This window comes from Eptatretus burgeri, chromosome 11 (genome assembly GCF_056783735.1).
Source record: "Eptatretus burgeri isolate ZD-2024b chromosome 11, Ebu_testis_v1, whole genome shotgun sequence".
Classification (NCBI taxonomy): domain Eukaryota; kingdom Metazoa; phylum Chordata; class Myxini; order Myxiniformes; family Myxinidae; genus Eptatretus; species Eptatretus burgeri.
In genome coordinates, this window is record NC_140971.1 from 27,269,250 (window position 1) to 27,295,213 (window position 25,964).

The following is a 25,964-nucleotide window of genomic DNA, read 5'->3' on the forward strand; positions in this document are numbered from 1 at the left end:
TGCAGGGACGTCCCACATCCTGAGAGCCTCCCACGTCCCACATCCTGCCACCGTATCCTGATCGTGGTTGTGTTACTCTCATGCTTCGCGTTGGAACACTCATTTGAAACCATTGGGTCAATTTGATACCATTTATGGTGGATTATAATGGCGCATTTTCACATTTGTGTATTATCGGCCACACACACACACACACGTCAGGGTGGCCAGTAGCTTTAGGCTGCCAGTAGCTCGTGGGCCTTGCAATGAAGAACAGGGCTTTAAACAAACATGAACAACAAAAGCGATTTATCTGGGATAGCACACAGGTTACGACGAGAGAACCTTTTTTTTTTTACTTGCGAAGTTTATGCTCGATAAATAGTTGTACCAACTGTTAGATCGACCAACTATTTGGAGATGGCCGACAGTCTTTCACTACACTTTCACTACGACAGTCTTTCACTTGGAACTTTTTCCAAGTACTATGTGGAAACGTACACAAAGTACGTACTTTATGTACGTGTACCAATGCCAAAACGAAGGCCAAAATGGATGATTTCCGGAAGAGCGAGAAACAGAAAACAAATGGACGTGGCGTAAAATGATTGAAAAAGCCTTGGCCTAAGAGCGTTGACGGATTCGGTTGAGAAATGAAAATTTCAGGGAAAAATAAATGTGCAGATGCGGTTAAGTATGCACGAAAGGATGATATAAAATCAAGATTGAAGAGAAATCGTTTTTTTTTTTAATCTCAGTGTGGGGCCGATATAAAACAAGGACAAATGTGTCCACAAGCAACGTCCTCAAGATTTTGTCGGTTAAAATAAAAAAAAAACTTCCGATATTTCGTCACGTGCCTTGTTTAAGCCAATAGCAAAACGCGTCATAATGTATTTACGTATTTACGATATATCGTGTATTTACAAAATAAATAATGTATTTACGAAATTACAATACGATAGATGGAATAATCTTTAAATAGCAACGTGAACTTTTCGAAACTTTAAAGCAAATGTCCGAATATATTTAAAAGTTCATGATAGACGCTCTCAAAAGGCACCGTCTATGTGAGGATGTGTACATGTGCTCAGTATTTAAGGAGATCCGGATGTTGTATATACAAGAGCCGAGTCTTCGAGATTAAGGTTTTGTCTGAAGAAGAAGAAGAAGAAGAACAAGAACAAGAACAAGAACAAGAACAAGAACAAGAAGAAGAACAAGAACAAGAACAAGAACAAGAAGAAGAACAAGAAGAAGAAGAAGAAGAACAACAACAACAACAACAACAACGCCAAGCTCGTAGTCAAGATAAGATCACGAGGTCAATGAATTTGAAAATGAAGGACAGATGCAACGTTGCCCGCACTGAGGTCGTGACGTCATAAAGCGCAGCATTATTTATTTATTTTACACATTATTTTTGCGACGATCCGAAGACGCACACTCATGGAAATCATTTAAATAAACAATCAATGGCATGAGTCATGAACGGACACGGCAAATTTCACGTAAACCTGCAACGTCTGACGTCACGCCTAATGTTTGAAGTCTCGTCGCAGTGAATGACTGGTCAATAAATATCGCGAGATTACGATAATGGTCGATTTATACTTATTGTTTGCCTCATTGAACGTGTCTTAATTTTACAACTCTGAGAAAATTAATAGTGATAACAGCTTTATATTTTTAGATGAGAAACACACGCCTGAAAATAAACCCGACGTTCGAGCTTTTACCCGTCCGCCACGTTCTTGTGGTGTTTGATGTGGATCACGGGCCTACATGATTTTTTGGTCCAAAGAGGTCGATATAAACCGTCGGGCTGTTGTTCACAGACAACACGATTAGCTGGACGTCTCCTTGAAAGCGTTACAGCCGATAGTGCGCCATCGAAGTGTTACTTAACGAGTCCCTTACCCAACACTGGAGTATGTCCCAATAACGAGCCGATATAACACGTGCGCGTGCGACTTGACGAGGGCAGTTTTCGCTTTGAAAGGCCGAACACCGTTTCGTGTTGGGTTACATGACGGAACAAGCGGACATGTCGACGTGCGGCCAGCACGGAAATCCCGATGTGTGAGTGGAAGGGAAAATTATTCAAAGAACTTTTAATGGCCGTCGTTTTACTAATGTCTTGTTTGTATTCCGCTCCGCTCGTCTTGTTTTCATTCTCTTTTCAGACGACATTCGAAGACGATACCTCTTTATATTTGGTTGGAATGTAAAATATATTAAATCGAACGAGGCAGATTAAAAAAAATACTTTGTCCTCATAAGTATGTAATAACACCAAGGAATACCAGATGTGTCTGAGGCCAAGTCCCGAGCCAATTCTCGAGTGTCTGAGGCCAAGTCCCGAGTGTCTGAGGCCGTCTCAAGTGTCTGAGGCCAAGTCCCGAGTGTCTGAGGCCAAGTCCCGAGTGTCTGAGGCCAAGTCCCGAGTGTCTGAGGACAAGTCCCGAGTGTCTGAGGCCAATTCTCGAGTGTCTGAGGCCAAGTCCTGAGTGTCTGAGGCCAAGTCCCGAGTGTCTGAGGACAAGTCCCGAGTGTCTGAGGCCAATTCTCGAGTGTCTGAGGCCAAGTCCTGAGTGTCTGAGGCCAAGTCCCGAGTGTCTGAGGCCAAGTCCCGAGTGTCTGAGGCCAAGTCCCGAGTGTCTGAGGCCAAGTCCCGAGTGTCTGAGGCCAAGTCCCGAGTGTCTGAGGCCAAGTCCCGAGTGTCTGAGGCCAAGGCCCGAGTGTCTGAGGCCAAGTCCCGAGTGTCTGAAGCCAATTCTCGAGCCAAGTCCCGAGTGTCTGAGGCCAAGTCCCGAGTGTCTGAGGCCAAGTCCCGAGCCAATTCTCGAGTGTCTGAGGCCAAGTCCCAAGCCAAGTCTCGAGTGTCTGAGGCCAAGTCTCGAGTGTCTGAGGCCAAGTCCCGAGTGTCTGAGGCCAAGTCCCGAGTGTCTGAGGCCAAGTCCCGAGCCAATTCTCGAGTGTCTGAGGCCAAGTCCCGAGCCAATTCTCGAGTGTCTGAGGCCTAGTCCCGAGCCAATTCTCGAGTGTCTGAGGCCAAGTCCCGAGCCAATTCTCGAGTGTCTGAGGCCAAGTCCCGAGCCAATTCTCGAGTGTCTGAGGCCAATTCTCGAGTGTCTGAGGCCAAGTCCCGAGTGTCTGAGGCCAAGTCCCGAGTGTCTGAGGCCAAGTCCCGAGTGTCTGAGGCCAAGTCCCGAGTGTCTGAGGCCAAGTCCCGAGTGTCTGAGGCCAAGTCCCGAGTGTCTGAGGCCAAGTCCCGAGTGTCTGAGGCCAAGTCTCAAGTGTCTGAGGCCAAGTCTCGAGTGTCTGAGGCCAAGTCCCGAGCCAATTCTTGAGTGTCTGAGGCCAAGTCCCAAGCCAAGTCTCAAGTGTCTGAGGCCAATTCTCGAGTGTCTGAGGCCAAGTCCCGAGCCAATTCTCGAGTGTCTGAGGCCAAGTCCCGAGCCAATTCTCGAGTGTCTGAGGCCAAGTCCCGAGCCAAGTCCCGACTGTCTGAGACCAAGTCCCGACTGTCTGAGGCCAAGTCCCGACTGTCTGAGGCCAAGTCCCGAGTGTCTGAGGCCAATTCTCGAGTGTCTGAGGCCAAGTCCTGAGTGTCTGAGGCCAAGTCCCGAGTGTCTGAGGCCAAGGCCCGAGTGTCTGAGGCCAAGGCCCGAGTGTCTGAGGCCAAGGCCCGAGTGTCTGAGGCCAAGTCCCGAGTGTCTGAGGCCAAGTCCCGAGTGTCTGAGGCCAAGTCCCGAGTGTCTGAGGCCAAGTCCCGAGTGTCTGAGGCCAAGTCCCGAGTGTCTGAGGCCAAGTCTCAAGTGTCTGAGGCCAAGTCTCGAGTGTCTGAGGCCAAGTCCCGAGCCAATTCTTGAGTGTCTGAGGCCAAGTCCCAAGCCAAGTCTCAAGTGTCTGAGGCCAATTCTCGAGTGTCTGAGGCCAAGTCCCGAGCCAATTCTCGAGTGTCTGAGGCCAAGTCCCGAGCCAATTCTCGAGTGTCTGAGGCCAAGTCCCGAGCCAAGTCCCGACTGTCTGAGACCAAGTCCCGACTGTCTGAGGCCAAGTCCCGACTGTCTGAGGCCAAGTCCCGAGTGTCTGAGGCCAAGGCCCGAGTGTCTGAGGCCAAGGCCCGAGTGTCTGAGGCCAAGGCCCGAGTGTCTGAGGCCAAGGCCCGAGTGTCTGAGGCCAAGTCCCGAGCCAAGTCCCGAGTGTCTGAGGCCAAGTCCCGAGTGTCTGAGGCCAAGTCCCGAGTGTCTGAGGCCAAGTCTTGAGTGTCTGAGGCCAAGTCCCGAGTGTCTGAGGCCAAGTCCCGAGTGTCTGAGGCCAAGTCCCGAGTGTCTGAGGCCAAGTCCCGAGTGTCTGAGGCCAAGTCCCGAGTGTCTGAGGCCAAGTCCCGAGTGTCTGAGGCCAATTCTCGAGTGTCTGAGGCCAATTCTCGAGTGTCTGAGGCCAATTCTCGAGTGTCTGAGGCCAAGGCCCGAGTGTCTGAGGCCAAGGCCCGAGTGTCTGAGGCCAAGGCCCGAGTGTCTGAGGCCAAGGCCCGAGTGTCTGAGGCCAAGGCCCGAGTGTCTGAGGCCAAGGCCCGAGTGTCTGAAGCCAATTCTCGAGCCAAGTCCCTAGTGTCTGAGGCCAAGTCCCGAGTGTCTGAGGCCAAGTCCCGAGTGTCTGAGGCCAAGTCCCGAGTGTCTGAGGCCAAGTCTCGAGTGTCTGAGGCCAAGTCCCGAGCCAATTCTTGAGTGTCTGAGGCCAAGTCCCAAGCCAAGTCTCAAGTGTCTGAGGCCAATTCTTGAGTGTCTGAGGCCAAGTCCCGAGCCAATTCTTGAGTGTCTGAGGCCAAGTCCCAAGCCAAGTCTCAAGTGTCTGAGGCCAAGTCCCGAGTGTCTGAGGCCAAGTCCCGAGTGTCTGAGGCCAAGTCTCGAGTGTCTGAGGCCAAGTCTCGAGTGTCTGAGGCCAAGTCTCAAGTGTCTGAGGTCAAGTCCCGAGCCAAGTCTCGAGTGTCTGAGGCCAAGTCCCGAGCCAGTTCTCGAGTGTCTGAGGCCAAGTCCCGAGTGTCTGAGGCCAAGTCCCGAGTGTCTGAGACCAAGTCCCGAGTGTCTGAGGCCAAGTCCCGAGTGTCTGAGGCCAAGTCCCGAGTGTCTGAGGCCAAGTCCCGAGTGTCTGAGGCCAAGTCCCGAGTGTCTGAGGCCAAGTCCCGAGTGTCTGAGGCCAAGTCCCGAGTGTCTGAGGCCAAGTCCCGAGTGTCTGAGGCCAATTCCCGAGTGTCTGAGGCCAATTCCCGAGTGTCTGAGGCCAAGGCCCGAGTGTCTGAGGCCAAGGCCCGAGTGTCTGAGGCCAAGTCCCGAGTGTCTGAGGCCAAGTCCCGAGTGTCTGAGGCCAAGTCCCGAGTGTCTGAGGCCAAGTCCCGAGTGTCTGAGGCCAAGTCTCGAGTGTCTGAGGCCAAGTCCCGAGCCAATTCTTGAGTGTCTGAGGCCAAGTCCCAAGCCAAGTCTCAAGTGTCTGAGGCCAATTCTTGAGTGTCTGAGGCCAAGTCCCGAGCCAATTCTTGAGTGTCTGAGGCCAAGTCCCAAGCCAAGTCCCGAGTGTCTGAGGCCAAGTCCCGAGTGTCTGAGGCCAAGTCCCGAGTGTCTGAGGCCAAGTCCCGAGCCAATTCTCGAGTGTCTGAGGCCAAGTCCCGAGCCAATTCTCGAGTGTCTGAGGCCAAGTCTCGAGTGTCTGAGGCCAAGTCTCGAGTGTCTGAGGCCAAGTCTCGAGTGTCTGAGGCCAAGTCTCAAGTGTCTGAGGTCAAGTCCCGAGCCAAGTCTCGAGTGTCTGAGGCCAAGTCCCGAGCCAGTTCTCGAGTGTCTGAGGCCAAGTCCCGAGTGTCTGAGACCAAGTCCCGAGTGTCTGAGACCAAGTCCCGAGTGTCTGAGGCCAAGTCCCGAGTGTCTGAGGCCAAGTCCCGAGTGTCTGAGGCCAAGTCCCGAGTGTCTGAGGCCAAGTCCCGAGTGTCTGAGGCCAAGTCCCGAGTGTCTGAGGCCAAGTCCCGAGTGTCTGAGGCCAAGTCCCGAGTGTCTGAGGCCAAGTCCCGAGTGTCTGAGGCCAAGTCCCGAGTGTCTGAGGCCAAGTCTCGAGTGTCCGAGGCCAAGTCCCAGGCCAAGTCTCGAGTGTTCGAGGCCAAGTCCCGAGCCAAGTCTCGAGTGTTCGAGGCCAAGTCCCGAGCCAAGTCTCGAGTGTTCGAGGCCAAGTCCCGAGCCAAGTCTCGAGTGTTCGAGGCCAAGTCCCGAGCCAAGTCTCGAGTGTTCGAGGCCAAGTCCCGAGCCAAGTCTCGAGTGTCCGAGGCCAAGTCCCGAGCCAAGTCTCGAGTGTCCGAGGCCAAGTCCCGAGCCAAGTCTCGAGTGTCTGAGGCCAAGTCCCGAGCCAAGTCTCGAGTGTCTGAGGCCAAGTCTCGAGTGTCTGAGGCCAAGTCTCGAGTGTCTGAGGCCAAGTCTCGAGTGTCTGAGGCCAAGTCTCGAGTGTCTGAGGCCAAGTCTCGAGTGTCTGAGGCCAAGTCCCGAGCCCAAGTCTCGAGTGTCTGAGGCCAAGTCCCGAGCCAAGTCTCGAGTGTCTGAGGCCAAGTCCCGAGCCAAGTCTCGAGTGTCTGAGGCCAAGTCCCGAGCCAATTCTCGAGTGTCTGAGGCCAAGTCCCAAGCCAATTCTCGAGTGTCTGAGGCCAAGTCCCGAGTGTCTGAGGCCAAGTCCCGAGTGTCTGAGGCCAAGTCCCGAGTGTCTGAGGCCAAGTCTCGAGTGTCTGAGGCCAATTCTCGAGTGTCTGAGGCCAAGTCTCGAGCCAATTCTCGAGTGTCTGAGGCCAAGTCCCGAGCCAATTCTCGAGTGTCTGAGGCCAAGTCCCGAGCCAATTCTCGAGTGTCTGAGGCCAAGTCCCGAGCCAATTCTCGAGTGTCTGAGGCCAAGTCCCGAGCCAATTCTCGAGTGTCTGAGGCCAAGTCCCGAGCCAATTCTCGAGTGTCTGAGGCCAAGTCCCGAGTGTTTGAGGCCAAGTCTCAAGTGTCTGAGGTCAAGTCCCGAGACAAGTCTCGAGTGTCTGCATTTGAGCATTTGAGGACAGGTCTCGAGGCAAGTGTCATGTCACCATAGTATTACTTCAATTTGTGTCAAGTCCCACATTTACTTATAAACCTTGGAGTACAAGCTATCAAGGAATTAAGACACAGAGCTTCTATTCATTTATCCCAGTGTATGTTCTGAAAAGCTTTTTAACTGGTGTTTGTTTTTTGTGAACTTCATACTTGGACATTTTAAAAAAACTTTGTTGCCATCAAAAATAAATTTGTGTTAAATTTACTTCTCACATAGAGTGTATCGACTTGAACATCTGTGCATGAGACCACTGTAACCTCAGCTTATGTTTAAATGGTTTACACGTGGAAACAAAGCTTTCAATGTGGAACAGGTGAGGAGATTTTAATAATTTACTTATATATTTATTATGTACGTTAGAATGGAACGTATAACTTATTAACTTCATTGTTGTCTTTTAAGATACCATATTTTTTTATGTTTTCTTTTAAAAAAAATATGTGATATAATTTACAATTATTGATGAAATTTAATTCATCCAAGTCAACTGACATATTTCAATCCTCACGAGATATTTTTGTTGTGTCGTACATGGCGTTCCAGATCAGGGGCAAAGTTTCTTGGACTCAGCAGTCAGTGCGAATGTTCATTCTTTGTTTCTTTGTTTCCCATGTTGGTAAGATTGGTGCTTGCTGCTTGGAAATGGTGCCATTATGTTATAAACATAATATTACATGGTGTCATTATGAACTCAAGTTGCAAGCGAGTCGCAAGTCACCAGACACCCAGCAATGCCAACCCTCCCGATTTCATCGGGAGGCTTCCGAAAATTCACCCAAACTCCCGCCCTTACGATCACTATCCTTATCCTCCCGAAATTTTGATATTTTTGCACTGTTCACTAATCAGAATGTACTAGTATGAGAATTGAATGAAAAGCATCGTCTGCTACGTAGAGCATGTGGTAACTCCATAACGTTCGCTGCTACCAAATTGTACGTAAAAAAATGCAAATTCAAATGAGGAGCAGCGAAACATTGGGTCTGGATCTCGCTTATGCGATCATGCACTGAGATTTAGTGCATGCGGTATGTGTGCAATACAGTGCATGCAGTATGTATGCACAGTGTATATGCATGCGATACGCTCACTGCATGCAGCTGGGCCCCGTACCAGCCCGGCGGTCGCGACCACCGTGCGGTGTTTAATTTAACAGCCGCTAGAGTTCTACTAGTCGCGCTGCAGCTGTGGAACATCGACTTCGAAGTTACCGATGCTTCAAGCCCTCGATGTTGATTACGAAATGGCAGAAAAGAAGCTTACGAAGACCAAGAAATGGTCTCAGAAGTACAAGACCGAATACAGTCTCCAATACCCGTGTATTCCGAAAGTGTGAAAGAGGAATTCATCATGCGTATTGTACAGTATGCAGCGTTGATATTTCAGTTGAGCACGGAGGTCACGATGATATTCGGAAGCACGTTGGAAGCAAACGGCACACAGACATTGCAAAGGAGAGATCTTCGAGCACGAGTACCGGTACACTTCTGAATTATTTCACCAAACAAGGGACAAAGCGAGGAAGAGGATGTTACCCGGCGGAACTTCTCTTTAGTGGATTTATTGTGGAACATAACTTGCCCATATCAGTCTCAGATCATGCTGGACCTCTATTTCAAAGATGTTTCCAGATTCAAAAGTTGCTTCAAAGTATGGATGTGCAGAGAACAAAAACTTGCAAGATGTGCAAGATGTGCAAGAACAAAAAAAAAAAAAAAAAAAAAACAAGAACAAAAAGCAAGAAAAAAAAAGAAAAAAAAAAAAAAGAACAAGAACAAAGAAGAGAAAAAAAGAACACTGGTCAACAATTTTTACTTTCTGAATGTTGTCTCGATTTCTACAAGTGAATTAGGGTATTCTGGCACTGCTGAATCAGGAAATGGCATCCGTTTCTCTCCATCAGGTCAGGTTTTTGTGCTAAGTTGATTTGAAAAAAATCAGATCTTGTGACAAAATCAATTACATTTTTGGCATTATCAGCTGATTTTTGTCAACACATATCATCCTAAACATGTTTTTAAGAAAAAAAAAATGTTTTGCCAACAACATTTATTGATTACATGATAGAAACATCGATTACTGTCATCTGAATGGTGGGCATTGATAAAGGTAAGTACAAGTAAATTGCATGTTGCGTCACCACTGTTCAAACTTCAGGGCTTGAACTTCCGTTTCTTGAACTCCTGGAATGTTCAGCGGCAGGGAGGTCTCTCTTCAGATTCCAACAGTAGTCAGCCATCATGACTGCGTCCCAGCGACCCTGATACCTGGTCTCCATCTCCTTCATGTCCTGATGGAATCTCTCCCCCTGCTCGTCACTCATTGAACCCAGGTTCTCAGGAAACCGGTTCATATGTGAAAATAGGTAGTGCATCTTGATGCTCATGTTGCAGTCAGGTTTCTGAAAGCAGTCAGCATGTTGTTGACAAGTTCTCGTAGTTTCTGGCCTTATTGTTGCCAAGAACGTTCTTCACTACCAAAACAAATGTATTCCACGCTTCCAGTTCCACTTCGTTCATTGAGTTTTTGAACTCTGGATCTCTGATGAGCTGACGGATCTGAGAACCATCAAAGATGCCAGCTTTCAACTTCTCCATGGTCAATCCTGGAAAAGCCTGGCACAAGTAAGTGAAGCAGTCACCATCTTTGTCCAGAGCCTTGGTGAACTGCTTGATTAAGCCGAGCTTGATGTGCAGCGGTGGGAAGAGTATTCTGTCTCTGTCCACCAGAGGGTCGTTGATGACGTTTCTTTCTTTGCATGGCACCAATTCCTCCCGCACAGGCCAGTCCTTCTTCGTGTAATGCTGAGCACGGTCCCTACTATCCCACATGCACAGAAAACATGGGTACTTGGTGAAGCCAGACTGTTGTCCCAACAAAGTTCACCATCTTCAGGTCAACACAAATAAACCACTTATGCTGATCATAACCAATTTTCTCCAGCACGTATGCTTCACCACTTCATACTTCTCCTTCAGTGTAGTCGAGTGAGCGATGGGTACAGAGGCAAACTGGTTGCCGTTGTGTAGCAGAACACATTTCAGTGATCGCTTGCTGCTGTCAATGAACAGTCTCCAATCTTTGGGTTCGTACTGTGGCACTCAAGCTTGAGCAGAAGCGCATGTCATAAATTGGCGCATGTAGGTATTGTACATTCTTCAGAGTTCGTTATTTCAAGAAATACAACTTTTTTGTATCACATTATTACAAAATCTGCCCCATTAACTTTAGTTTTGATCCACGAACTTTATGCTTTGCCTCACCAATTTTTGGAAGATTTTGAGGTTTTATGACTTCAAACTGATCCCTTTTCGACATAATCACCTAGAACTATCGTACCTGAATACTTCTTGTCATTAAAATAATTATTTCCAATTAAAACAATTATTTGACATGACATTTTACCCCCACCAACTTCTTCTAAAATGCTCCACACATGCGTACATGTGAACAAAAATGTAAAAAACGACATGTGGCCATATCTCAAAAACTTGACCTGATTGAACAAAACTAATGTGAGTTTTGGATTCAGCGCATCAGATTCGTCCTAAATCAGCTTAAAAAATGCAGACAACAAATTTGTTGTTGACCAGTGTAATTGGTGAGTTGTCAAATGTTACTGCTTCATCTATTGCCGATATTGCTAGACTAGCTCCATTTAGCCTAGCGACAGACGGTAGCAATGACAGTGGTGAGGCCCAGCTATATCCTGTCCTGATTTCGTACTATGACAACAGTGCTGGGATTGTGAAGCAAGGTTTGCTAAGTTTGCCTGCGTGCAAACAAGATTCCACTGGAGAAAACATTTTCAAACTGCTTGATCATGAGTTCAGTGACAGGAAAATTCCGTGGGGAAATTGTGTTTCCTTTTGTGCTGATAATGCCTCTGTCATGGTGGGCAAGCACAAAGGAGTCGCTGCTTATATCCACAAACAAAATCCAGAGTGCTACATCATGGGATGCCCTTGCCATATGATGCACAATACGGACAAGAAGGCGGCTCAGGCCTTACCCATTGAATTAGATGACTTTCTCATCGATATTTACTACTACTTGGACAAAAGTAGTAAACGCGTCAAAGGAGTGAAAGCACTGCAAGAACTCTGTGATGCCCCGACACACAAGATTCTGAAGCATGTCGCAACAAGGTGGCTGTCCCTTGGTCAGTGCCTAGACAGGCTGATTGAACAGTGGGAGCCACTTCGCCTCTTCTTCAAGAAGAAGTACGAAGAAAAATGCAACCAACTGTAGCCAAGACTCTAACAACGAGCAAGAAGGACGGCACTGTATCTACTGCCAGTACTGGCACTGCAGGATCAAGCACTAGTGGAGCAGCATTCACCACTACCACTGCAGTATCTGCTGCGAAGAAGACAGCAGGGACAGCACCAAAACCAATGCTGAGAGCAGGTAGCATCACCGGCCCTTCATCACGTTCATCTACAAAGCAGATCCCTTCAGAGTCGAGAAAGACTGTGATAGTCCCATCTACAGGCAAAGAAGGACCCAAGTTAAGTTCTGCTTTTGCCAAATCACTTGATAGAAGCTCAGCAAAACCTTCGAATCAGAGGTCTTCTTCCTTGGCTGCACCTACCTCAAGCTCTCTCCTCAAACGTAAAATTGGATCTGGTACTACGAGTCTGACCTCTTCTGCTGGCAGTAAACGCAAGTGTGATCGCCCTGCGGCTAAGTGTACTACGAGTTCTACAACTAAAAGCGCATCTTCCTCAAACACTGTGCAGGAATCTAGAGAAAAACGTGTCAACAGGATGTTCTTGTCTCCACAAACAAAACTCTATTGTTTCTTCCTTCGATATGCTAACAAGCTTTTTGAGAAGGGGAATCTTCTGCTCCAAAGAGACAGAACCCTGTATTCATCTCCTGCACGGAGAATTGAATGGTCTTCTGAAAGATATCTTCGTACGGTTTTTGAAACCATCGGTGTCATCGGTTGCTCTGGTAAATGTACCCTTCTCTGACAGAAATCATCAGAAGAATGATGAGGACCTCATGATTGGGAATGATGCCAAACTGTATATAAGGGAACAAAGGAGTCTCAAGAAATCCACCTTCACTCTGAGTGAGTCAGACATCCAAGGTTTCTTCAGTGCAGTTCGCTCATATTATGTGAAAGCCTGCAATTATATCTTCAAAACCTGGCCGCTAGATGATGAATTAGCCAAGCATGCTCAGGTGCTGGATGTTAAGCTACACCAAGAAGTGGGGTTTGACTGTGTGGAGTTTTTCATCAAGAAATTCCCCTGTCTGTTCAGTGGCGGTGATAGTGACATAGACAGTCTTGAGAGTGAATTCGCTCACTACCAGGCAGACGCCTCCATAGCTACAATTGCTACTGAGACAGTGAGAGTGGATGAGCAGTGGCATCGGATTTCACAGCTCACAGATCCCTGCACTGGTGCCTGAAGTAACCTAATTTGAGCAAAGTGATGAAGGGAATCTTGGTCATTCCTCATTCGAACGCATCATGTGAGCGGGCACTCAGTCTTGTACGGAAGAATCATACTGAATTTCGTCCCAATTTGAGTGTCAAAACCCTGGAAGCTCTCTTAATTGAAAAACTAGCTCATAGCACCCCTTGCTACCAGAGAGAATACAGCAAAGACATAATCAGAAGGGCTAAAAGAGCCACACAGCTGTCACTCAGCAAAGCTGCCATGGAAAAAGCAAGCAGCAGTAGTACCAGCCAGTAAGGTAAGAAAAATATTGCTTCTTTTGTGCTTTTTGTTAATCTTTGATTGTCCCCTAACTTACTAATATTAACATACATGTAACATTAAAAAGTGCACAATTTTCCCCTTTTTTTGTTCAAAAAGTGGGAATTCTTAACATGTTAAATGCTCCAAAATAGGGCTCAGAGGGCACTAGAGAGCGTCTAGAACCCCAGAGCTTGCAGGGCCCTAAGGCGGGCCCTGGACCCCGCCACAAGGGTCGAGCGCTCCGCGCTCGAGATGTGCGCTTCGCGCACATTATTTGGTGTCGGTTGAAAATCCTCCCTAATTCTGATTTCCAAAAGTTGGCATCTCTGGACACCAAGTCCCAAGTCCGAGTCGCCAACTTTGAAGAATGCTGGGATATTTGTGGTTTGCGTGATTCCACGTACCCGCAATACTCTCAATATGTGCTCCTTGGTGCACCACACATGCAGTCGATTGGTGCTCCGTGTCTCCACAGGCCAGACGTGTTTCCTGCACTAAAGAATGATACCTTTTTGCGGGCGGCTCGGGGAGAAGCCACAAGTTACGTCCCGGTGTGGTGCATGAGGCAAGCGGGGAGGTATTTACCAGGTACACCTCTTTGCAATTTCATTGATGCACAGCATATAGATGTCACTTACTATCAGTTACGGTTATTGGATAACTGGATATCTCTTATGTGGGAATGGAAAATTTTGATCCTACGTTTTTAATATTTGGTCTTATCCAAATAAAATGCCGACGTGGGAAACGGACACCGTGGGTAGTCAAATAACTCGTAACTGAACGGTTAATAAACCAGTACATGAACATATTGATGCTAATCGTGCAGCCTTTTATAATTGCAGGTAATTATTTGAGAGTCTGCCAGGATGTTGTAGAGGTAGTGCACTTACCTTTGAATTGTCTTATCTAGTTTTGATTCTCAATCCGACTATAAACTGTCAGATTGGAGTTTCACAACCAGTGTGTTGCGTCACAGTTTGTCATCCCTCAGATTGTTTTTTAGGGGGTTGTATACAAGGCTGAGTCTCGTGGAACAACTAGAACGACTGAGAACTGAACAGAACAGAACAAAGAGACTATATTGGAAAAGGGGGAAACACCAACAGCATTGTCGAGGGACATAACAGAGGGACCTTTGGAGGAAGAGTGAGATCAAGGGCGTTGGGGGAGGGAGTACATGTGGGGGTGAACAAGCTGGATACAAACCCAAATGCAGCAAGAGGAGGAAGGGAACATCATGGATGAAACAGAAATGGAACAAAGAGCTCGTACTCTAGGTCCCCTGCCTTTTGGGTGCAATGAGTAATAGATTTGTTTACGTTGAAAGGTAAATGTTGAATGGTTTTTGAAATATCATGTACACAAGGCAAGGTACCGAGAGGGCTGCCATAACAACATAATTCAATCAATCACTGCCGTGAACTAATCAGGTTGAGATAATGCCATGAGGAATAGGTATCTGCAATATGAAAGCTAAATGTTCAACAGTTTTTGAAATATCGCAAACACAAAAGCACAAATAGCATAGGATTGGTCCGTCGTTCAGAGCTCGGTTTAATGTCACCCATCTCCAACCTTGTTAGAGGGGTGGGGGACCAAAAAAGCAAAAGAGAGAGGGGATAAAGCACAATAACCTGGAAAGGAACAGGTGTGCTTAGGAAGGGTTAATGAGAGTAGAATAGATCAAGAGTTTTAATGGGGGGTGACCTAAGGTGGTGGTGAACAGCCACCTTGAAGTGCTGGAGGGAAGTTTGGCATTGAACAGACTAAGACAGTTTGTTCCACAGGTGAGAGAAGAGAAACAAATGAATTGAGGTAAGCCTGGATTTTGGGAGTTTCACCAGAAGTGGGTTACTGGCATATCGTGTGTGCCATGTAGAAACATGGAAGGGGGTGAGGAAGGAAAAGAGCAAGGAAAGGTCAGAGGGTTCAAGACTAGAAATGATGTGGTGGAAGACAGAGGCCACTGACCTTTCTGTGATGCGAGAGTAACAAATTCAGCTTCAACCCGGGAGATTCCAATGATTTTGAGTGTCTTCATTTCCACATCATCAAGAAGTGCAAGTTGTGAGCTCAAAGGGGAGAACAGTAGTCCACTGAGCTGGAGCTGCAGATGAAGGTCTTGTAACTCGATAAAAGTTCATATTTGCCAAGGAAAAACTTTGTAAGACGGAAGGTATCTACTCGGCGGCTTGACTTTGAAGCCAACTTGGATTTATGGTTTGCCCAATAAATATCACGGCTGATGGTTAGGCCTAAAAGTTTGAGTGACTGAACGTCTTGGAGAGCTTTGTTCGAAGATGGGAGGGTTTGCCAGATGGTCCTTTTGGAGAGACAGAGTGAGAGTGTGGAAATTGTCAGGGTTAAAAGAGGTATTCGAAGTGTTGGACCAGTTTTTGATTCTATCACCGTCTGCAAACAGGCAATAATCTGCTTCCTGCCTATCTGAAGGATGAGATGATATGGAAAAGGGTGGCGTCATCAGCAAAGTAATGAGCAGGATTCCCCAGAGAATCAGAAAGGTTGTTGATGAAGACGAGGAATGGGACTGGGTCCAACACCCTTTCTTGGGGCTATCCAACTTCACCAAAACTTGCGATGACTTTTATACAGCCTCCACACTTGTCTCAAATGTTGATCCACCATGCTTTTTGAAGCATTAATACTCTCAGCTTCCACAGCCTCAACTGGTAAATTGTTCTAGTGATCTATTACTCACTGAGAAAATGTACACTTTCTCAAATCCAATTAGCTTGGAAGAATGTTGTTGATTCAATTGCTTCATGACCCTGTGGTAGTTTTTTTTATGAACTTCTATCAGGGCCCCTTCTAAGTCTTTTGCATTCCAATGTGCTCAGCTTCAGTGCTGACAGTTTCGACTTGTCGTCCTTGGTCTCCATACCCATCACAATTTTGTTTGTCTGCTGTTGTACACCTTCCAAGAGATCTATATCCTGGAGTAAGTGAGGCCTCCATGCTTGAAAACAGTGGTCCAACTGTGGCTGAACTAGTTCCTTGAACAGACTAATTCCGTTAATAGCCACATACTGACTGCAAGAGTCGAGGAAGTCGGTAAGCTATGAGAGGAGTTGGCCTTGGATTCCATAGGCAGAGAGTTTGGAGAGCAAGGCGGGATTCCAGGCTGTATCAAATGCTCGGGATCTGTCCAGGGAGACTCTCCTAATCTCATGCCTGCGATTGAGGGCTGCAATTGATTGTCAGGATTGTAGAAGCGGCATGTCCAGTGTAGGTTGACCGGGTGTGAATACGAGGCATTGGTCAAAAGGAAGGATTTGGTGTCGATTGCAATGACCTATGTTATAAATGGAATGAAGTTAATTGGCCTGTAGTTAAGAGAATCTGTTTTTGCACATGTTTGTGTAATGCAATGTTGTCTGATTTCCAAGTGGATGGAAGGTGACTGAAAGAAAATGATAGGGTGAACAGAGCAGAAAGAGGATGAACAAGAGTGGCAGAGCAGGTTTTTAGGACACGAGCACTGATGCCATCCAGTCCTGTTGCAGAGTCAGAGTTGGGGAATGCCGGAAACCACTCTACTTTTTCAGGTGAGGAGAACACAGAGTCCAAGATCAGTTGGGTATGAGAGGGTAGCGTATGTACAGGGAGTGAGGGGTTGGTTACATGCGATGGACTTTAAACTGGGTGTTCTGTCTGCTTGTGTTTGTTGGTGGATGGTAAATATCCAACAATGTCTTACAGCACCCTGAACAAATTCCAAATTTTTGTCACCTTTGGTTGCATGTTAGGCCTTGCCAGCCAGTTTGTGAAAGACTAGAGCCAAAGCTTCCTCAGCCAACCCCACAAGAAGAGGGGTATATTTGGAAGGAGAACAAGAATAAGTAGTCGTAGTGGTATTTGAGAACGGGGTGCAGTAAAATATATGCGTGGGCTTTTTCAGCATGGATGTTAATCTGTAAAGTGGTATGTGTGCCATATTTTCTGAGATACTAAAACTGCCCTCGTTTCTTGGCAGAGATTGATTATTATTGTCATTCAATATATTTGAGGAGCTTGTACATATACAGCGGGTCCTCGACTTACGAATTGTTGTGTTCCAACAATGTAAGTTGGAACTCGATTTCCCATTGACTCAGTGTTGTAAATGGCGGTTCGGTTCTACGACCAAGCCAAGAAAGCCTAGTTAACACAAAATTAAGGTAAAGCAAACGACCAATTTGGGAGGGACATTCACATTTCATCAGAATGCAGTTTCATCTCCAGTGTCAAGGTTCTGCATTTCTTCATTGCAGACACTGGAGATCACTAGCAACATGTTTATCAGTCATTGCTTGGGGTCGTTATAATCTCACTAAAACAGTAAAAAATAGCACTATGAACGCAAGAATGTGTGCAAACAAAATGGCTTCATACAGGACAGTACACTGGATGTTGTAGACCATGTGATGCTCAGATTCCTTACATCTAGCGGGAGAAATATTCACGCTCTGCCGAGCCAACTCATCCCGAGTTGCTCCACCCACGATATTCGGTTCGTAAGTATGAGCAAACTTTCATATGTCAGACATTGGAAAATAATATATTATGGGCGTTCATTCGTAAGTCTGGGTGTTCGAAGTTGGACGTTCCTAAGTTGGGGACCCACTGTATTGTATGTAGGACAGTGACATTTGGAGATGTCACGAGAGGGTAGGGTAGGTACAAAGGAAAACCTGCAGTTGCATATCCAAGGTGACCTTTGTTGTTTGGTTGTGTTAGAGTTTAGGATGAAGAGAGCTGGCCAGGATTTCTTTGAAACGTGTCGTAATCCTGCAGCTTGCTGTGAGCTCACATTGCAGGTAAGGTTCAAATACATATGTTTCATCTAGTGCCAATTTCATAATCGTGTTGCTTTATAAATATATGAACAAGCAAGGTCCTCTTGTGCCTTGTAGCTGATTTTACATCTTCATCCCCACCAAAAATCCTGTTTTAAAACTCACTATTTTCTTTTCTTATCTCTTTGGGAGCAAATCAAAATTGATCAGGATCGTCTCTCTGGACAGATTCCGAGCATCTTGATGCCAGATATGAGATCGGAGCCATCTCCATAGACATATTGTGTGCTTTTGATACAGTCTGGCACCCCGCCCTGCTCACCAAACTATTTTCCTATAGTATTCAAGGCCGTCTCCACTCTTGGCTTGCAGACTTCCTCTCCTGTCGCAGTCAACTTGTGGCCCTTAATAGAATTCTCTCATCCCCTCTTCCTGTCCAGGCTGGAGTTCCGCAAGGCAGCGTTCTGGGCCCTGTTATTTTTCTCGTTTTTATCAATGACATCTCCGACTCCCTGGAAAGTCCTCTTTATCTGTTTGCTGATGAATCCACCCTCTGCTGTATCATCTGACATCCCTCAGATCAGCAATCAACAGCCTCTTCACTCTGCAGATTTGGATAAAATCACAAGCTGGTCCAACACGTGGAACATGTCTTTCAATCCGGACAAATCTCACACTCACTCTGTCTCACCGAAAGGACCGTTTGGACCCCACCCCCCAACCAATCTACTTTCTTAACAATCCTCTTGAGTAAGTTAAGTCACTCACACTCCCCGGTCTCACTATCAGCCACAATCTTTCTTGGGCAAATCACATTTCAAAGTTGGCTTCCAAAGCCAGTCCTGATTGGGCATCCTCCATCGTGCAAAGTCTTTCCTTGACACACCTGAGCTCGTGACCACGTACAAAGCTTTCATCCACAGCCTGATGGAGTACTTCTCTCCCCTCTGGGATTCTGCTCCCGCCTCTCACCTTTCTTGGTTTCACGCTATGGAAACCAAGGCATTTATCATTTGAAAACCAAGGTATCTCCCACGGTGAGGCTGTCTTTGGGTCTCTCACTCTTACCACAGGCAGGTCGGTAGTCTTTCTGTCTTCTACTGTCTCCTCTCTGTCCTCGCCCCTCCCCCCGCTCTGTCTGCGATATGCACCCCCCCCATATTTCCTCAAGGTCTGCCCGCAACCTCCTTCTGGTTAAACTACCAAAATTACGAATCACTGCTCACCTTCACTCTTTCATTCCCCCTTTTTCCCCACCTTTGGAACAAACTCTGACACACACTTCAATCCCACTCTTCCCTCCAGGTCTTCAAAACAGTTGTTCACCACCACCTCTTATCTTCCCCCATTCAGAACCATGATCTTTTCTACCCCCACTAATCCACCCCAAACCCACCTCCTTCATATTCCCTGCTTCCCTTCCTGAAAGTCCCTGTCATGTCCATCTTGTTTACCTCGTGTACCCTGGCCATCCTTCTCCCTTCCATAGATCTCCTCATGTGTCTATTCCCCACTGTTTTGTGCTTCCATCTCCCACCCCTCTTGTCTCCTGCTCCCCTTGTTATACGTTCTGTGTGTTAGTTCTTATACGAGCCTTGATATTGTATATAAAAAAGAAAGTTTTGTTACTTTACTCTAATATTAGATGACGATGTTTTTGCAAATCTATATCCTCTAGATTTTGTCTTTTTTACCAACATATTGCAAGATTGTTCCTGTTTTTCTTTTCAAGCCATTGCGAAGATTTGACTTGGATGCAGCAATAATTTTCTCCGACATTCTCGTGGTTCCCCAGGTGTGTTTCTGTCTTCCCCACTCCTCATTTTGTTTTGCTTTTACATAGAAAGCTTGGAAGTGGACATTTTGTGCACACCAAAGTGATGAAGTCAGCCATGATGTCTGGATTGTTAACTTGGTGGATTTGATTGGTCAGTTTGCATGACTTGTAGACCTTGTTGGGCTGATTAATAGTGCAATTGAATCCGCAGGCTCTAGGGATGGATGCAGAGATGATACCGGGCAAAGGGCCCACATTCAAACAACCACTCGAAGAACCATCACATCTGCAGCGGTTGCTCTCACCGCACGCTGCCCGTTCTGCCTTGTTCTACGTGCATGACGCGCTGCGTCTTACGCGCCATCAGCTTGATGGCCTTGTACCTCTAATTGGCTTTGCTGGAGCACCGGTACTTTGACTCGCAACTATCTTTCTTCCTTCGCCGTTTTGTGGTTCTTACTTTCCCACCATATCTCATTTCCTTCACTCATTCTGTTATTTGCCCCGCCTTCCTTCATTTGCTGCCACTGCCCCTGCCCTCCCCCCCATCCTTCCCACCTCTCCCTTGTTGATTTACTTTTGTCCTTCTGAAAACTCAATCCCTTTTATCCCACGACCCCACTCTTGGAAGCCAATTTTTTTTTTTTAATCCCGGTTATCCGTATTTTTTACACCCCATTTTACTCCAGGCATCCACTTCTTTTTCCCTCTCTATTCTGTGATGTTAAGCCCTGCTCTTCTTAATTTATCCATAATCTGCCCCATCGCTGTCTTAAATACAAATTTTCAATAACGGCACGGAATAACTCTCGATTTGGCAGTTATTTACTTTTAGCAAATGTAAAGTTCTTGGATGACTTGTAGGTTTTGTGTGAAAGAAAAGATTTTACAAAATGCATGACCCTTGCCATAAAAAAGTAAATATGTAGAATCGATAAGGCAATTATTGAAGGACTGTTCTCTTGTACATCAGACGTTCCTTTTTTGGCACGAAGGATGCGTAGTGCATCTGATTGCAAGTTTACACATAAAATAATTGCCTCGTGTAATAATCGTTCAGCGCATCCAACTCGTGCACCCTTGGGTTTTTAGATGTGACGAGGCATTCGAAGCAAATTTGAAAAGGTCTTTCTAAGATGCCAGTGTGTGGATCATCCAAAAAAAACACACTGATTACATACCTCTGCCAGGTTGAACAGTTTACGTTTTGTATCCCACTGATAGGCTGGATCTGCATCCAGACCTTAACCAAAATCGAATTGGCTTGTTCTTGCCACCTATCCAACTCATCCACCAATTTTTGTCAAAACATGTCCACAACTTTTTGAATTTTTTTTTTCATGCGATATATCATTTTTGGCTCCATCTCTCAATGGTGAAGAATTGCTTTAATAATTATTGGATCCGGATTTGTATGCATCTTCACCGAAATCGGTTCAATTCATTCTTGTCACACGCCCAACCCGTCCACCAAATTTTGTCAAAATCCGTCCACAACCTTTTGGGATATCCTGCTCACAGACAGACAAACAAACAGGAGTGAACACATAACCTCCATTCACTTTTGGTGGCAGAGGTAATAATCCATTACAGTTCCATGCATGTCAGAAAATGAGAGGAATCAAATCATTGGACACTTTCAAGGAGGGTCCTCCATCAGTCATGTTGTAAGGCTCTTTAACGTGAGGAGAGGAACTGTTTGTCAACTCAGAAGACGTTATCAAGCCACTGGATCAACAAGAGATATGCCAAGAAGTGGTCGTACCAGGAAACCAACTCCCACCCAAGACCGATATCTGTCCATTGCATGTCCCATCGAAGCAATCCGTGTCAAACTGCCCAGAGTACTGCAAACATACTCTGTGGACTTCAATGTAGTGATTGTTGCAGAGGTGAACACACCCGCTATTGAGATTGTTACTTTCACGTTGGATCCCGATGTGAAAACATTCATTTGAAGTGAGAACGCAGCATTAGTTGATGAGCTCACAATGGAATGAACATGTAATGATTCAGCATTGGTCTGTCAGAGATTGGCCCCTCATCTGACTCCCATGATGTCGCATAAATAATCACATTGACATCAACAACAATCACATGTTCGGTTTATTTTATTTCATTGCGGAGAGTGTATTATATCGTCTTTGCTGTTTTCTTCCTGCAATTTATAAATGAGCGTTATTGTAATAATCTAGTTTCGTACTGTTGGAACAATCGCTTCTCATTTTACCTTGATTACTCGGTAGATCCCGCATCGTATGTAAACCGCAGTTTATCCATCGAGCGACGTGCACGCTTTTCCATGTCAGGTATTACCACTTACGTAGTTAACCGCAATTAAGCAGATGAGCTTTAATAACCAATAACATCTTTGATTTATATTTGTCATTTATTGTGAGGATGCTTCGTTTTTATGGCAATTTGATGTTTCTTAGTGTGACCTGAACTATCCGAGAATGCCTCCGTAATGTGGGAGGGGTGAATGTTTTTGTAAGTTTGCTTCTACCATAACATTTGTCATTGTACATGGGGTAAAAAAAATCTACTGGTCATCTTTCTATTGGTGGTCTTCTCCTCTATCTGGTGTCAGAAGGTGGAGGGCAGCCCTAGCGGTACCCACAGTTTCTGTAGACTCTTTATGAGGATCGTGGTTTCGAGGACCAAGTTGTGATATTTTCAAAGCTCGTTCTGTTCTCAGAACTTCGTTCCACAGGCTCATTTAAGGATGGTCATTGAACCACAGACAGCTTTGAGCTATAGTTCATTTATTGTACTATTTCCTGGTATCTCTTTCAAAATCTGTGAGGTTCTGCTTTATCATTCTAGGTACTCCAATTATATCAATGGCACAACATCGACACTCCTCGGCTTGCAGGTTCTCTCCACGTGTTTTTTTTATTTATTTATGTGTGCCTCCGCAACCGAAGGCGTCAGTCATTATGTTTTCGGGTTGTCTATCCAGCTGTGTGCGCGCATTTTTTGCATAGCAGATGTTCGTTACCGTGATAACTTGTGAACTGCTGAAGTGATTTTGACCAAACTTTGTACAAGTATCCACAGATTCGATTTTAGGTTAAGCTGATTCGATTTTTGCAAAGATTAACTGATCCGATTTTGGGTTAAAAAGGTCTCTGGTTATGTGACCTTTGGTTGAACGATAACTAGTGAACCACAGAAGGGATTTCAACCAAACTTGGTACAATTATGGGCTGCGCTACAACGATGAACTGATTTAATTTTTGGGTTCATAAGGTCAAAGGTCATGTGTCCTTTGAAAATGATTTTGCTGATCATAACTCCAGTTAGAAGCATCTAATATTTTCAGTCTTGTACTTATGTCTCTCTTTCTGTCGCACTCTCTCATGTGACCTGTAATTGAGATCAAACGTAACAGTGGGTTGGCATCTAACATGGGTGGTGTCATAGCCATTGATGCATTCGTGCTTGTTGTCATTTCAGGTCCTAATATTTGGCATTTTCTTCTTATTTTACACATTATTCAGGCCACAGTCACTGGATATTGACATTTAGCAATGCTGCACCTTTATCCATAAACAGTGGGGAGAACAAGTATTTGATGCACTGCCGATTTTGCAGGTTTTCCCACTTACAAAGCACGTAGAGGTCTGTAATTTTTATCATAGGTACACTTCAACTGTGAAAGATGGAATCTAAAACAAAAATCCTGAAAATCACATTGTATGATTTTTAAATAATTAATTTGCATTTTATTGCATGAAATAAGTATTTGATCACCTACCAACCAGTAAGAATTCCGGCTCTCACAGACCTGTTAGTTTTGTCTTTAAGAAGCCCTCCCATTCTCCACTCATTACCTGTATTAACTGCACCTGTTTGAACTCGTTATCTGCATAAAAGACAGCTATCCACACTCAATCAATCAGACTCCAACCTCTCCACAATGAGCAAGACCAGAGAGCTGTCAAAGGACATCAGGGACAAAATTGTAGACTTGCACAAGGCTGGGATGGGCAACAGGACAATAGGCAAGCAGCTTGGTGAGAAGGCAACAACTGTTGGCGCAATTATTAGAAAATGGAAGAAGTTCAAGATAACAGTCCATCTCCCTCGGTCTGGGGCTCCATGCAAGATCTCACCTCGTGGAGCCTCAATGATCATGAGAAAGGTGAGGGATCAGCCCAGAACTACACGGCAGGACCTGGTCAATGACCTGAAGAGAGCTGGGACCACAGTATCAAAGAAAACCATAAGTAACACACTACGCCGTCATGGATTAAAATCCTGCAGCACACGCTTGGTCCCTCTGCTCAAGCCAGCACATGTCCAGGCCCGTCTGAAGTTTGCCAATGACCATCTGGATGATCCAGAGGAGGAATGGGAGAAGGTCATGTGGTCTGATGAGACCAAAATAGAGCTTTTTGGTTTAAACTCCACTCGCCGTGTTTGGAGGAAGAAGAAGGATGAGTACAACCCCAAGAACACCATCCCAACCATGAAGCATGGAGGTGGAAACATCATTCTTTGGGGATGCTTTTCTGCAAAGGGGACAGGACGACTGCACCGTATTGAGGGGAGGATGGATGGGGCCATATATCGTGAGATCTTGGCCAACAACCTCCTTCCCTCAACAAGAGCATTGAAGATGGGGCGTGGCTGGGTCTTCCAGCATGACAACGACCCGAAACACACAGCCAGGGCAACTAAGGAGTGGCTCCATAAGAAACATCTCAAGGTCCTGGAGTGGTCTAGCCAGTCTCCAGACCTGAACCCAATAGAAAATCTTTGGAGGGAGCTGAAAGTCTGTGTTGCCCAGCAACAGCCCCGAAACCTGAAGGATCTGGAGAAGATCTGTATGGAGGAGTGGGCCAAAATCCCTGCTGCAGTCTGTGCAAACCTGGTTAAGAACTTCAGGAAACGTCTGATCTCTGTAATTGCAAGCAAAGGTTTCTGTACCAAATATTAAGTTTTGTTTTTCTGATGTATCAAATACTTATTTCATGCAATAAAATGCAAATTAATCATTTAAAAAATCATACAATGCGATTTTCAGGATTTTTGTTTTAGATTCCGTCTTTCACAGTTGAAGTGTACCTATGATAAAAATTACAGACCTCTACGTGCTTTGTAAGTGGGAAAACCTGCAAAATCGGCAGTGTATCAAATACTTGTTCTCCCCACTGTATTTAATTAGTATGTCCAGTCACTGCTTTATTTTCAATGTTCACATTCGATGGAGAGGTTTGAAGCTGGAGTGCCCTGAGGATGATGATCAAGTCGTCCTTTTCCCTTATGATGTCTTTTGCGATCCATGATTTGTGAAAAATATAACGAGTTCGGAAAGGTCTGATGACACAAATACACCCTTTAAATATATCACCAGGAAGTGAACTGTTTTGTAGTCCACTGAAGCACGCATGCAGATATTGTGGAACTATAAGCCTTTGGGTTATTTATAAAGTAAACATATTTTGGGAACACTTGTTTTTGATGAATAATTGCTAACAGGTACAAAACCTCCTTTTCTCATTCATCTATCTCTCCCCCCCCCCCCCCCCAGTGGACATTAATGTGTTATATGGTAGAGGGGGGTGGTTCTACCACAATGTCACGAGCAAAACGGTGGCTGTACCAATATCCTGAGGAAAGCCACAATTTGCTCAAAATCCTTACAGATACAGTGGTGGAATATCTGGTTGACCAAGTATCTGCTGGAGCACAGGTGAGCTTCACTTTTCTGTTTTCTTTGACCGGGTTGATGGAGATTGCTTTATTTGTATTTCTCCAAGGATTGTCAGGACACACAGATTTGTTCTTGCTCGTGAAACACGAGAAATGCTTTATGCAGTATCATCTTAATTGCAGCATCCGTGTCCCCGTTCTGATGAACAACTGTTATCCTGGTGTCTCACAGGCAGAGCATTGCATCAATGAATGTGTGGCAACTGTTGCATGGGACATTAAGTTACCATTCTCTTCTGCTCAGATTCTTACCACAATGCCACAGATTTCATGGTAGTTTTAAGTTGACATAAAGAGCATAGAGAAGGTAGGAAAGTTGGCTAGGAAGTAGTGTTGTGGGCCGGGGTTCGGTGGCGATAAACTACCACGAGGTGGAGCAGTAGTAGTCTCCCACCGAACACCTGGAATTTAGGTCGTGACTCTCGGACAACTCCGAAAGGTCACGGGTCACTTAAAGACCGTGATCGCCAATTCTCTGATGGCGAGGGGTAGGATCAATAGCCAAATTTCAGTATACCTAAGTACCCACGTTGTCAAATTACCGGGGAAGTCACACCCTCGGCCAACTCTGTCCGAACCGAGTCGCAGGTGTACCGACTTGGATCCGGCGTAACCGAGCGGAGTTACCAGAGCCACGCCAGTCCCAATGACAACTTACGGCACCAACGGCCTTACTATTTCTCAAGCCCGAACCATGCTAGGTCAATGAAAGAAAACACGGACAACAAACTGGAACGTTTAACACGGGGTTTTATTTATAAACAATAATCAGGGAGGGGAGCACACAAAGAGCAGAGTTATCTGAATAAAAGAAATGCAGGCAATGTACAGTGAACGAAAAGCACTTAACAGTTC

At 45.8% G+C, this 25,964-nt stretch overlaps 1 protein-coding gene across 2 annotated transcripts in view; it reads left to right on the top strand.

The window, feature by feature from the left end:
* Positions 1-1,707: 1,707 nt before the first annotated feature.
* UROD (uroporphyrinogen decarboxylase) overlaps positions 1,708-25,964 on the top strand; it is a 31,284-nt gene continuing 7,027 nt past the window's right edge. The window contains exons 1-7 of one of the 2 annotated variants that reach the window (XM_085847901.1): positions 1,709-2,061; positions 13,288-13,400; positions 16,223-16,381; positions 17,553-17,632; positions 19,344-19,406; positions 19,600-19,797; positions 24,928-25,089. In XM_085847901.1, coding sequence (XP_085704027.1) covers positions 16,318-16,381; positions 17,553-17,632; positions 19,344-19,406; positions 19,600-19,797; positions 24,928-25,089 — 567 coding nt within the window. In that variant the 5' untranslated portion in view covers positions 1,709-2,061; positions 13,288-13,400; positions 16,223-16,317. Of the gene's footprint in view, positions 2,062-13,287; positions 13,401-16,222; positions 16,382-17,552; positions 17,633-19,343; positions 19,407-19,599; positions 19,798-24,927; positions 25,090-25,964 lie in introns of both variants that reach the window. The other variant, XM_085847900.1, reaches the window with a different exon arrangement.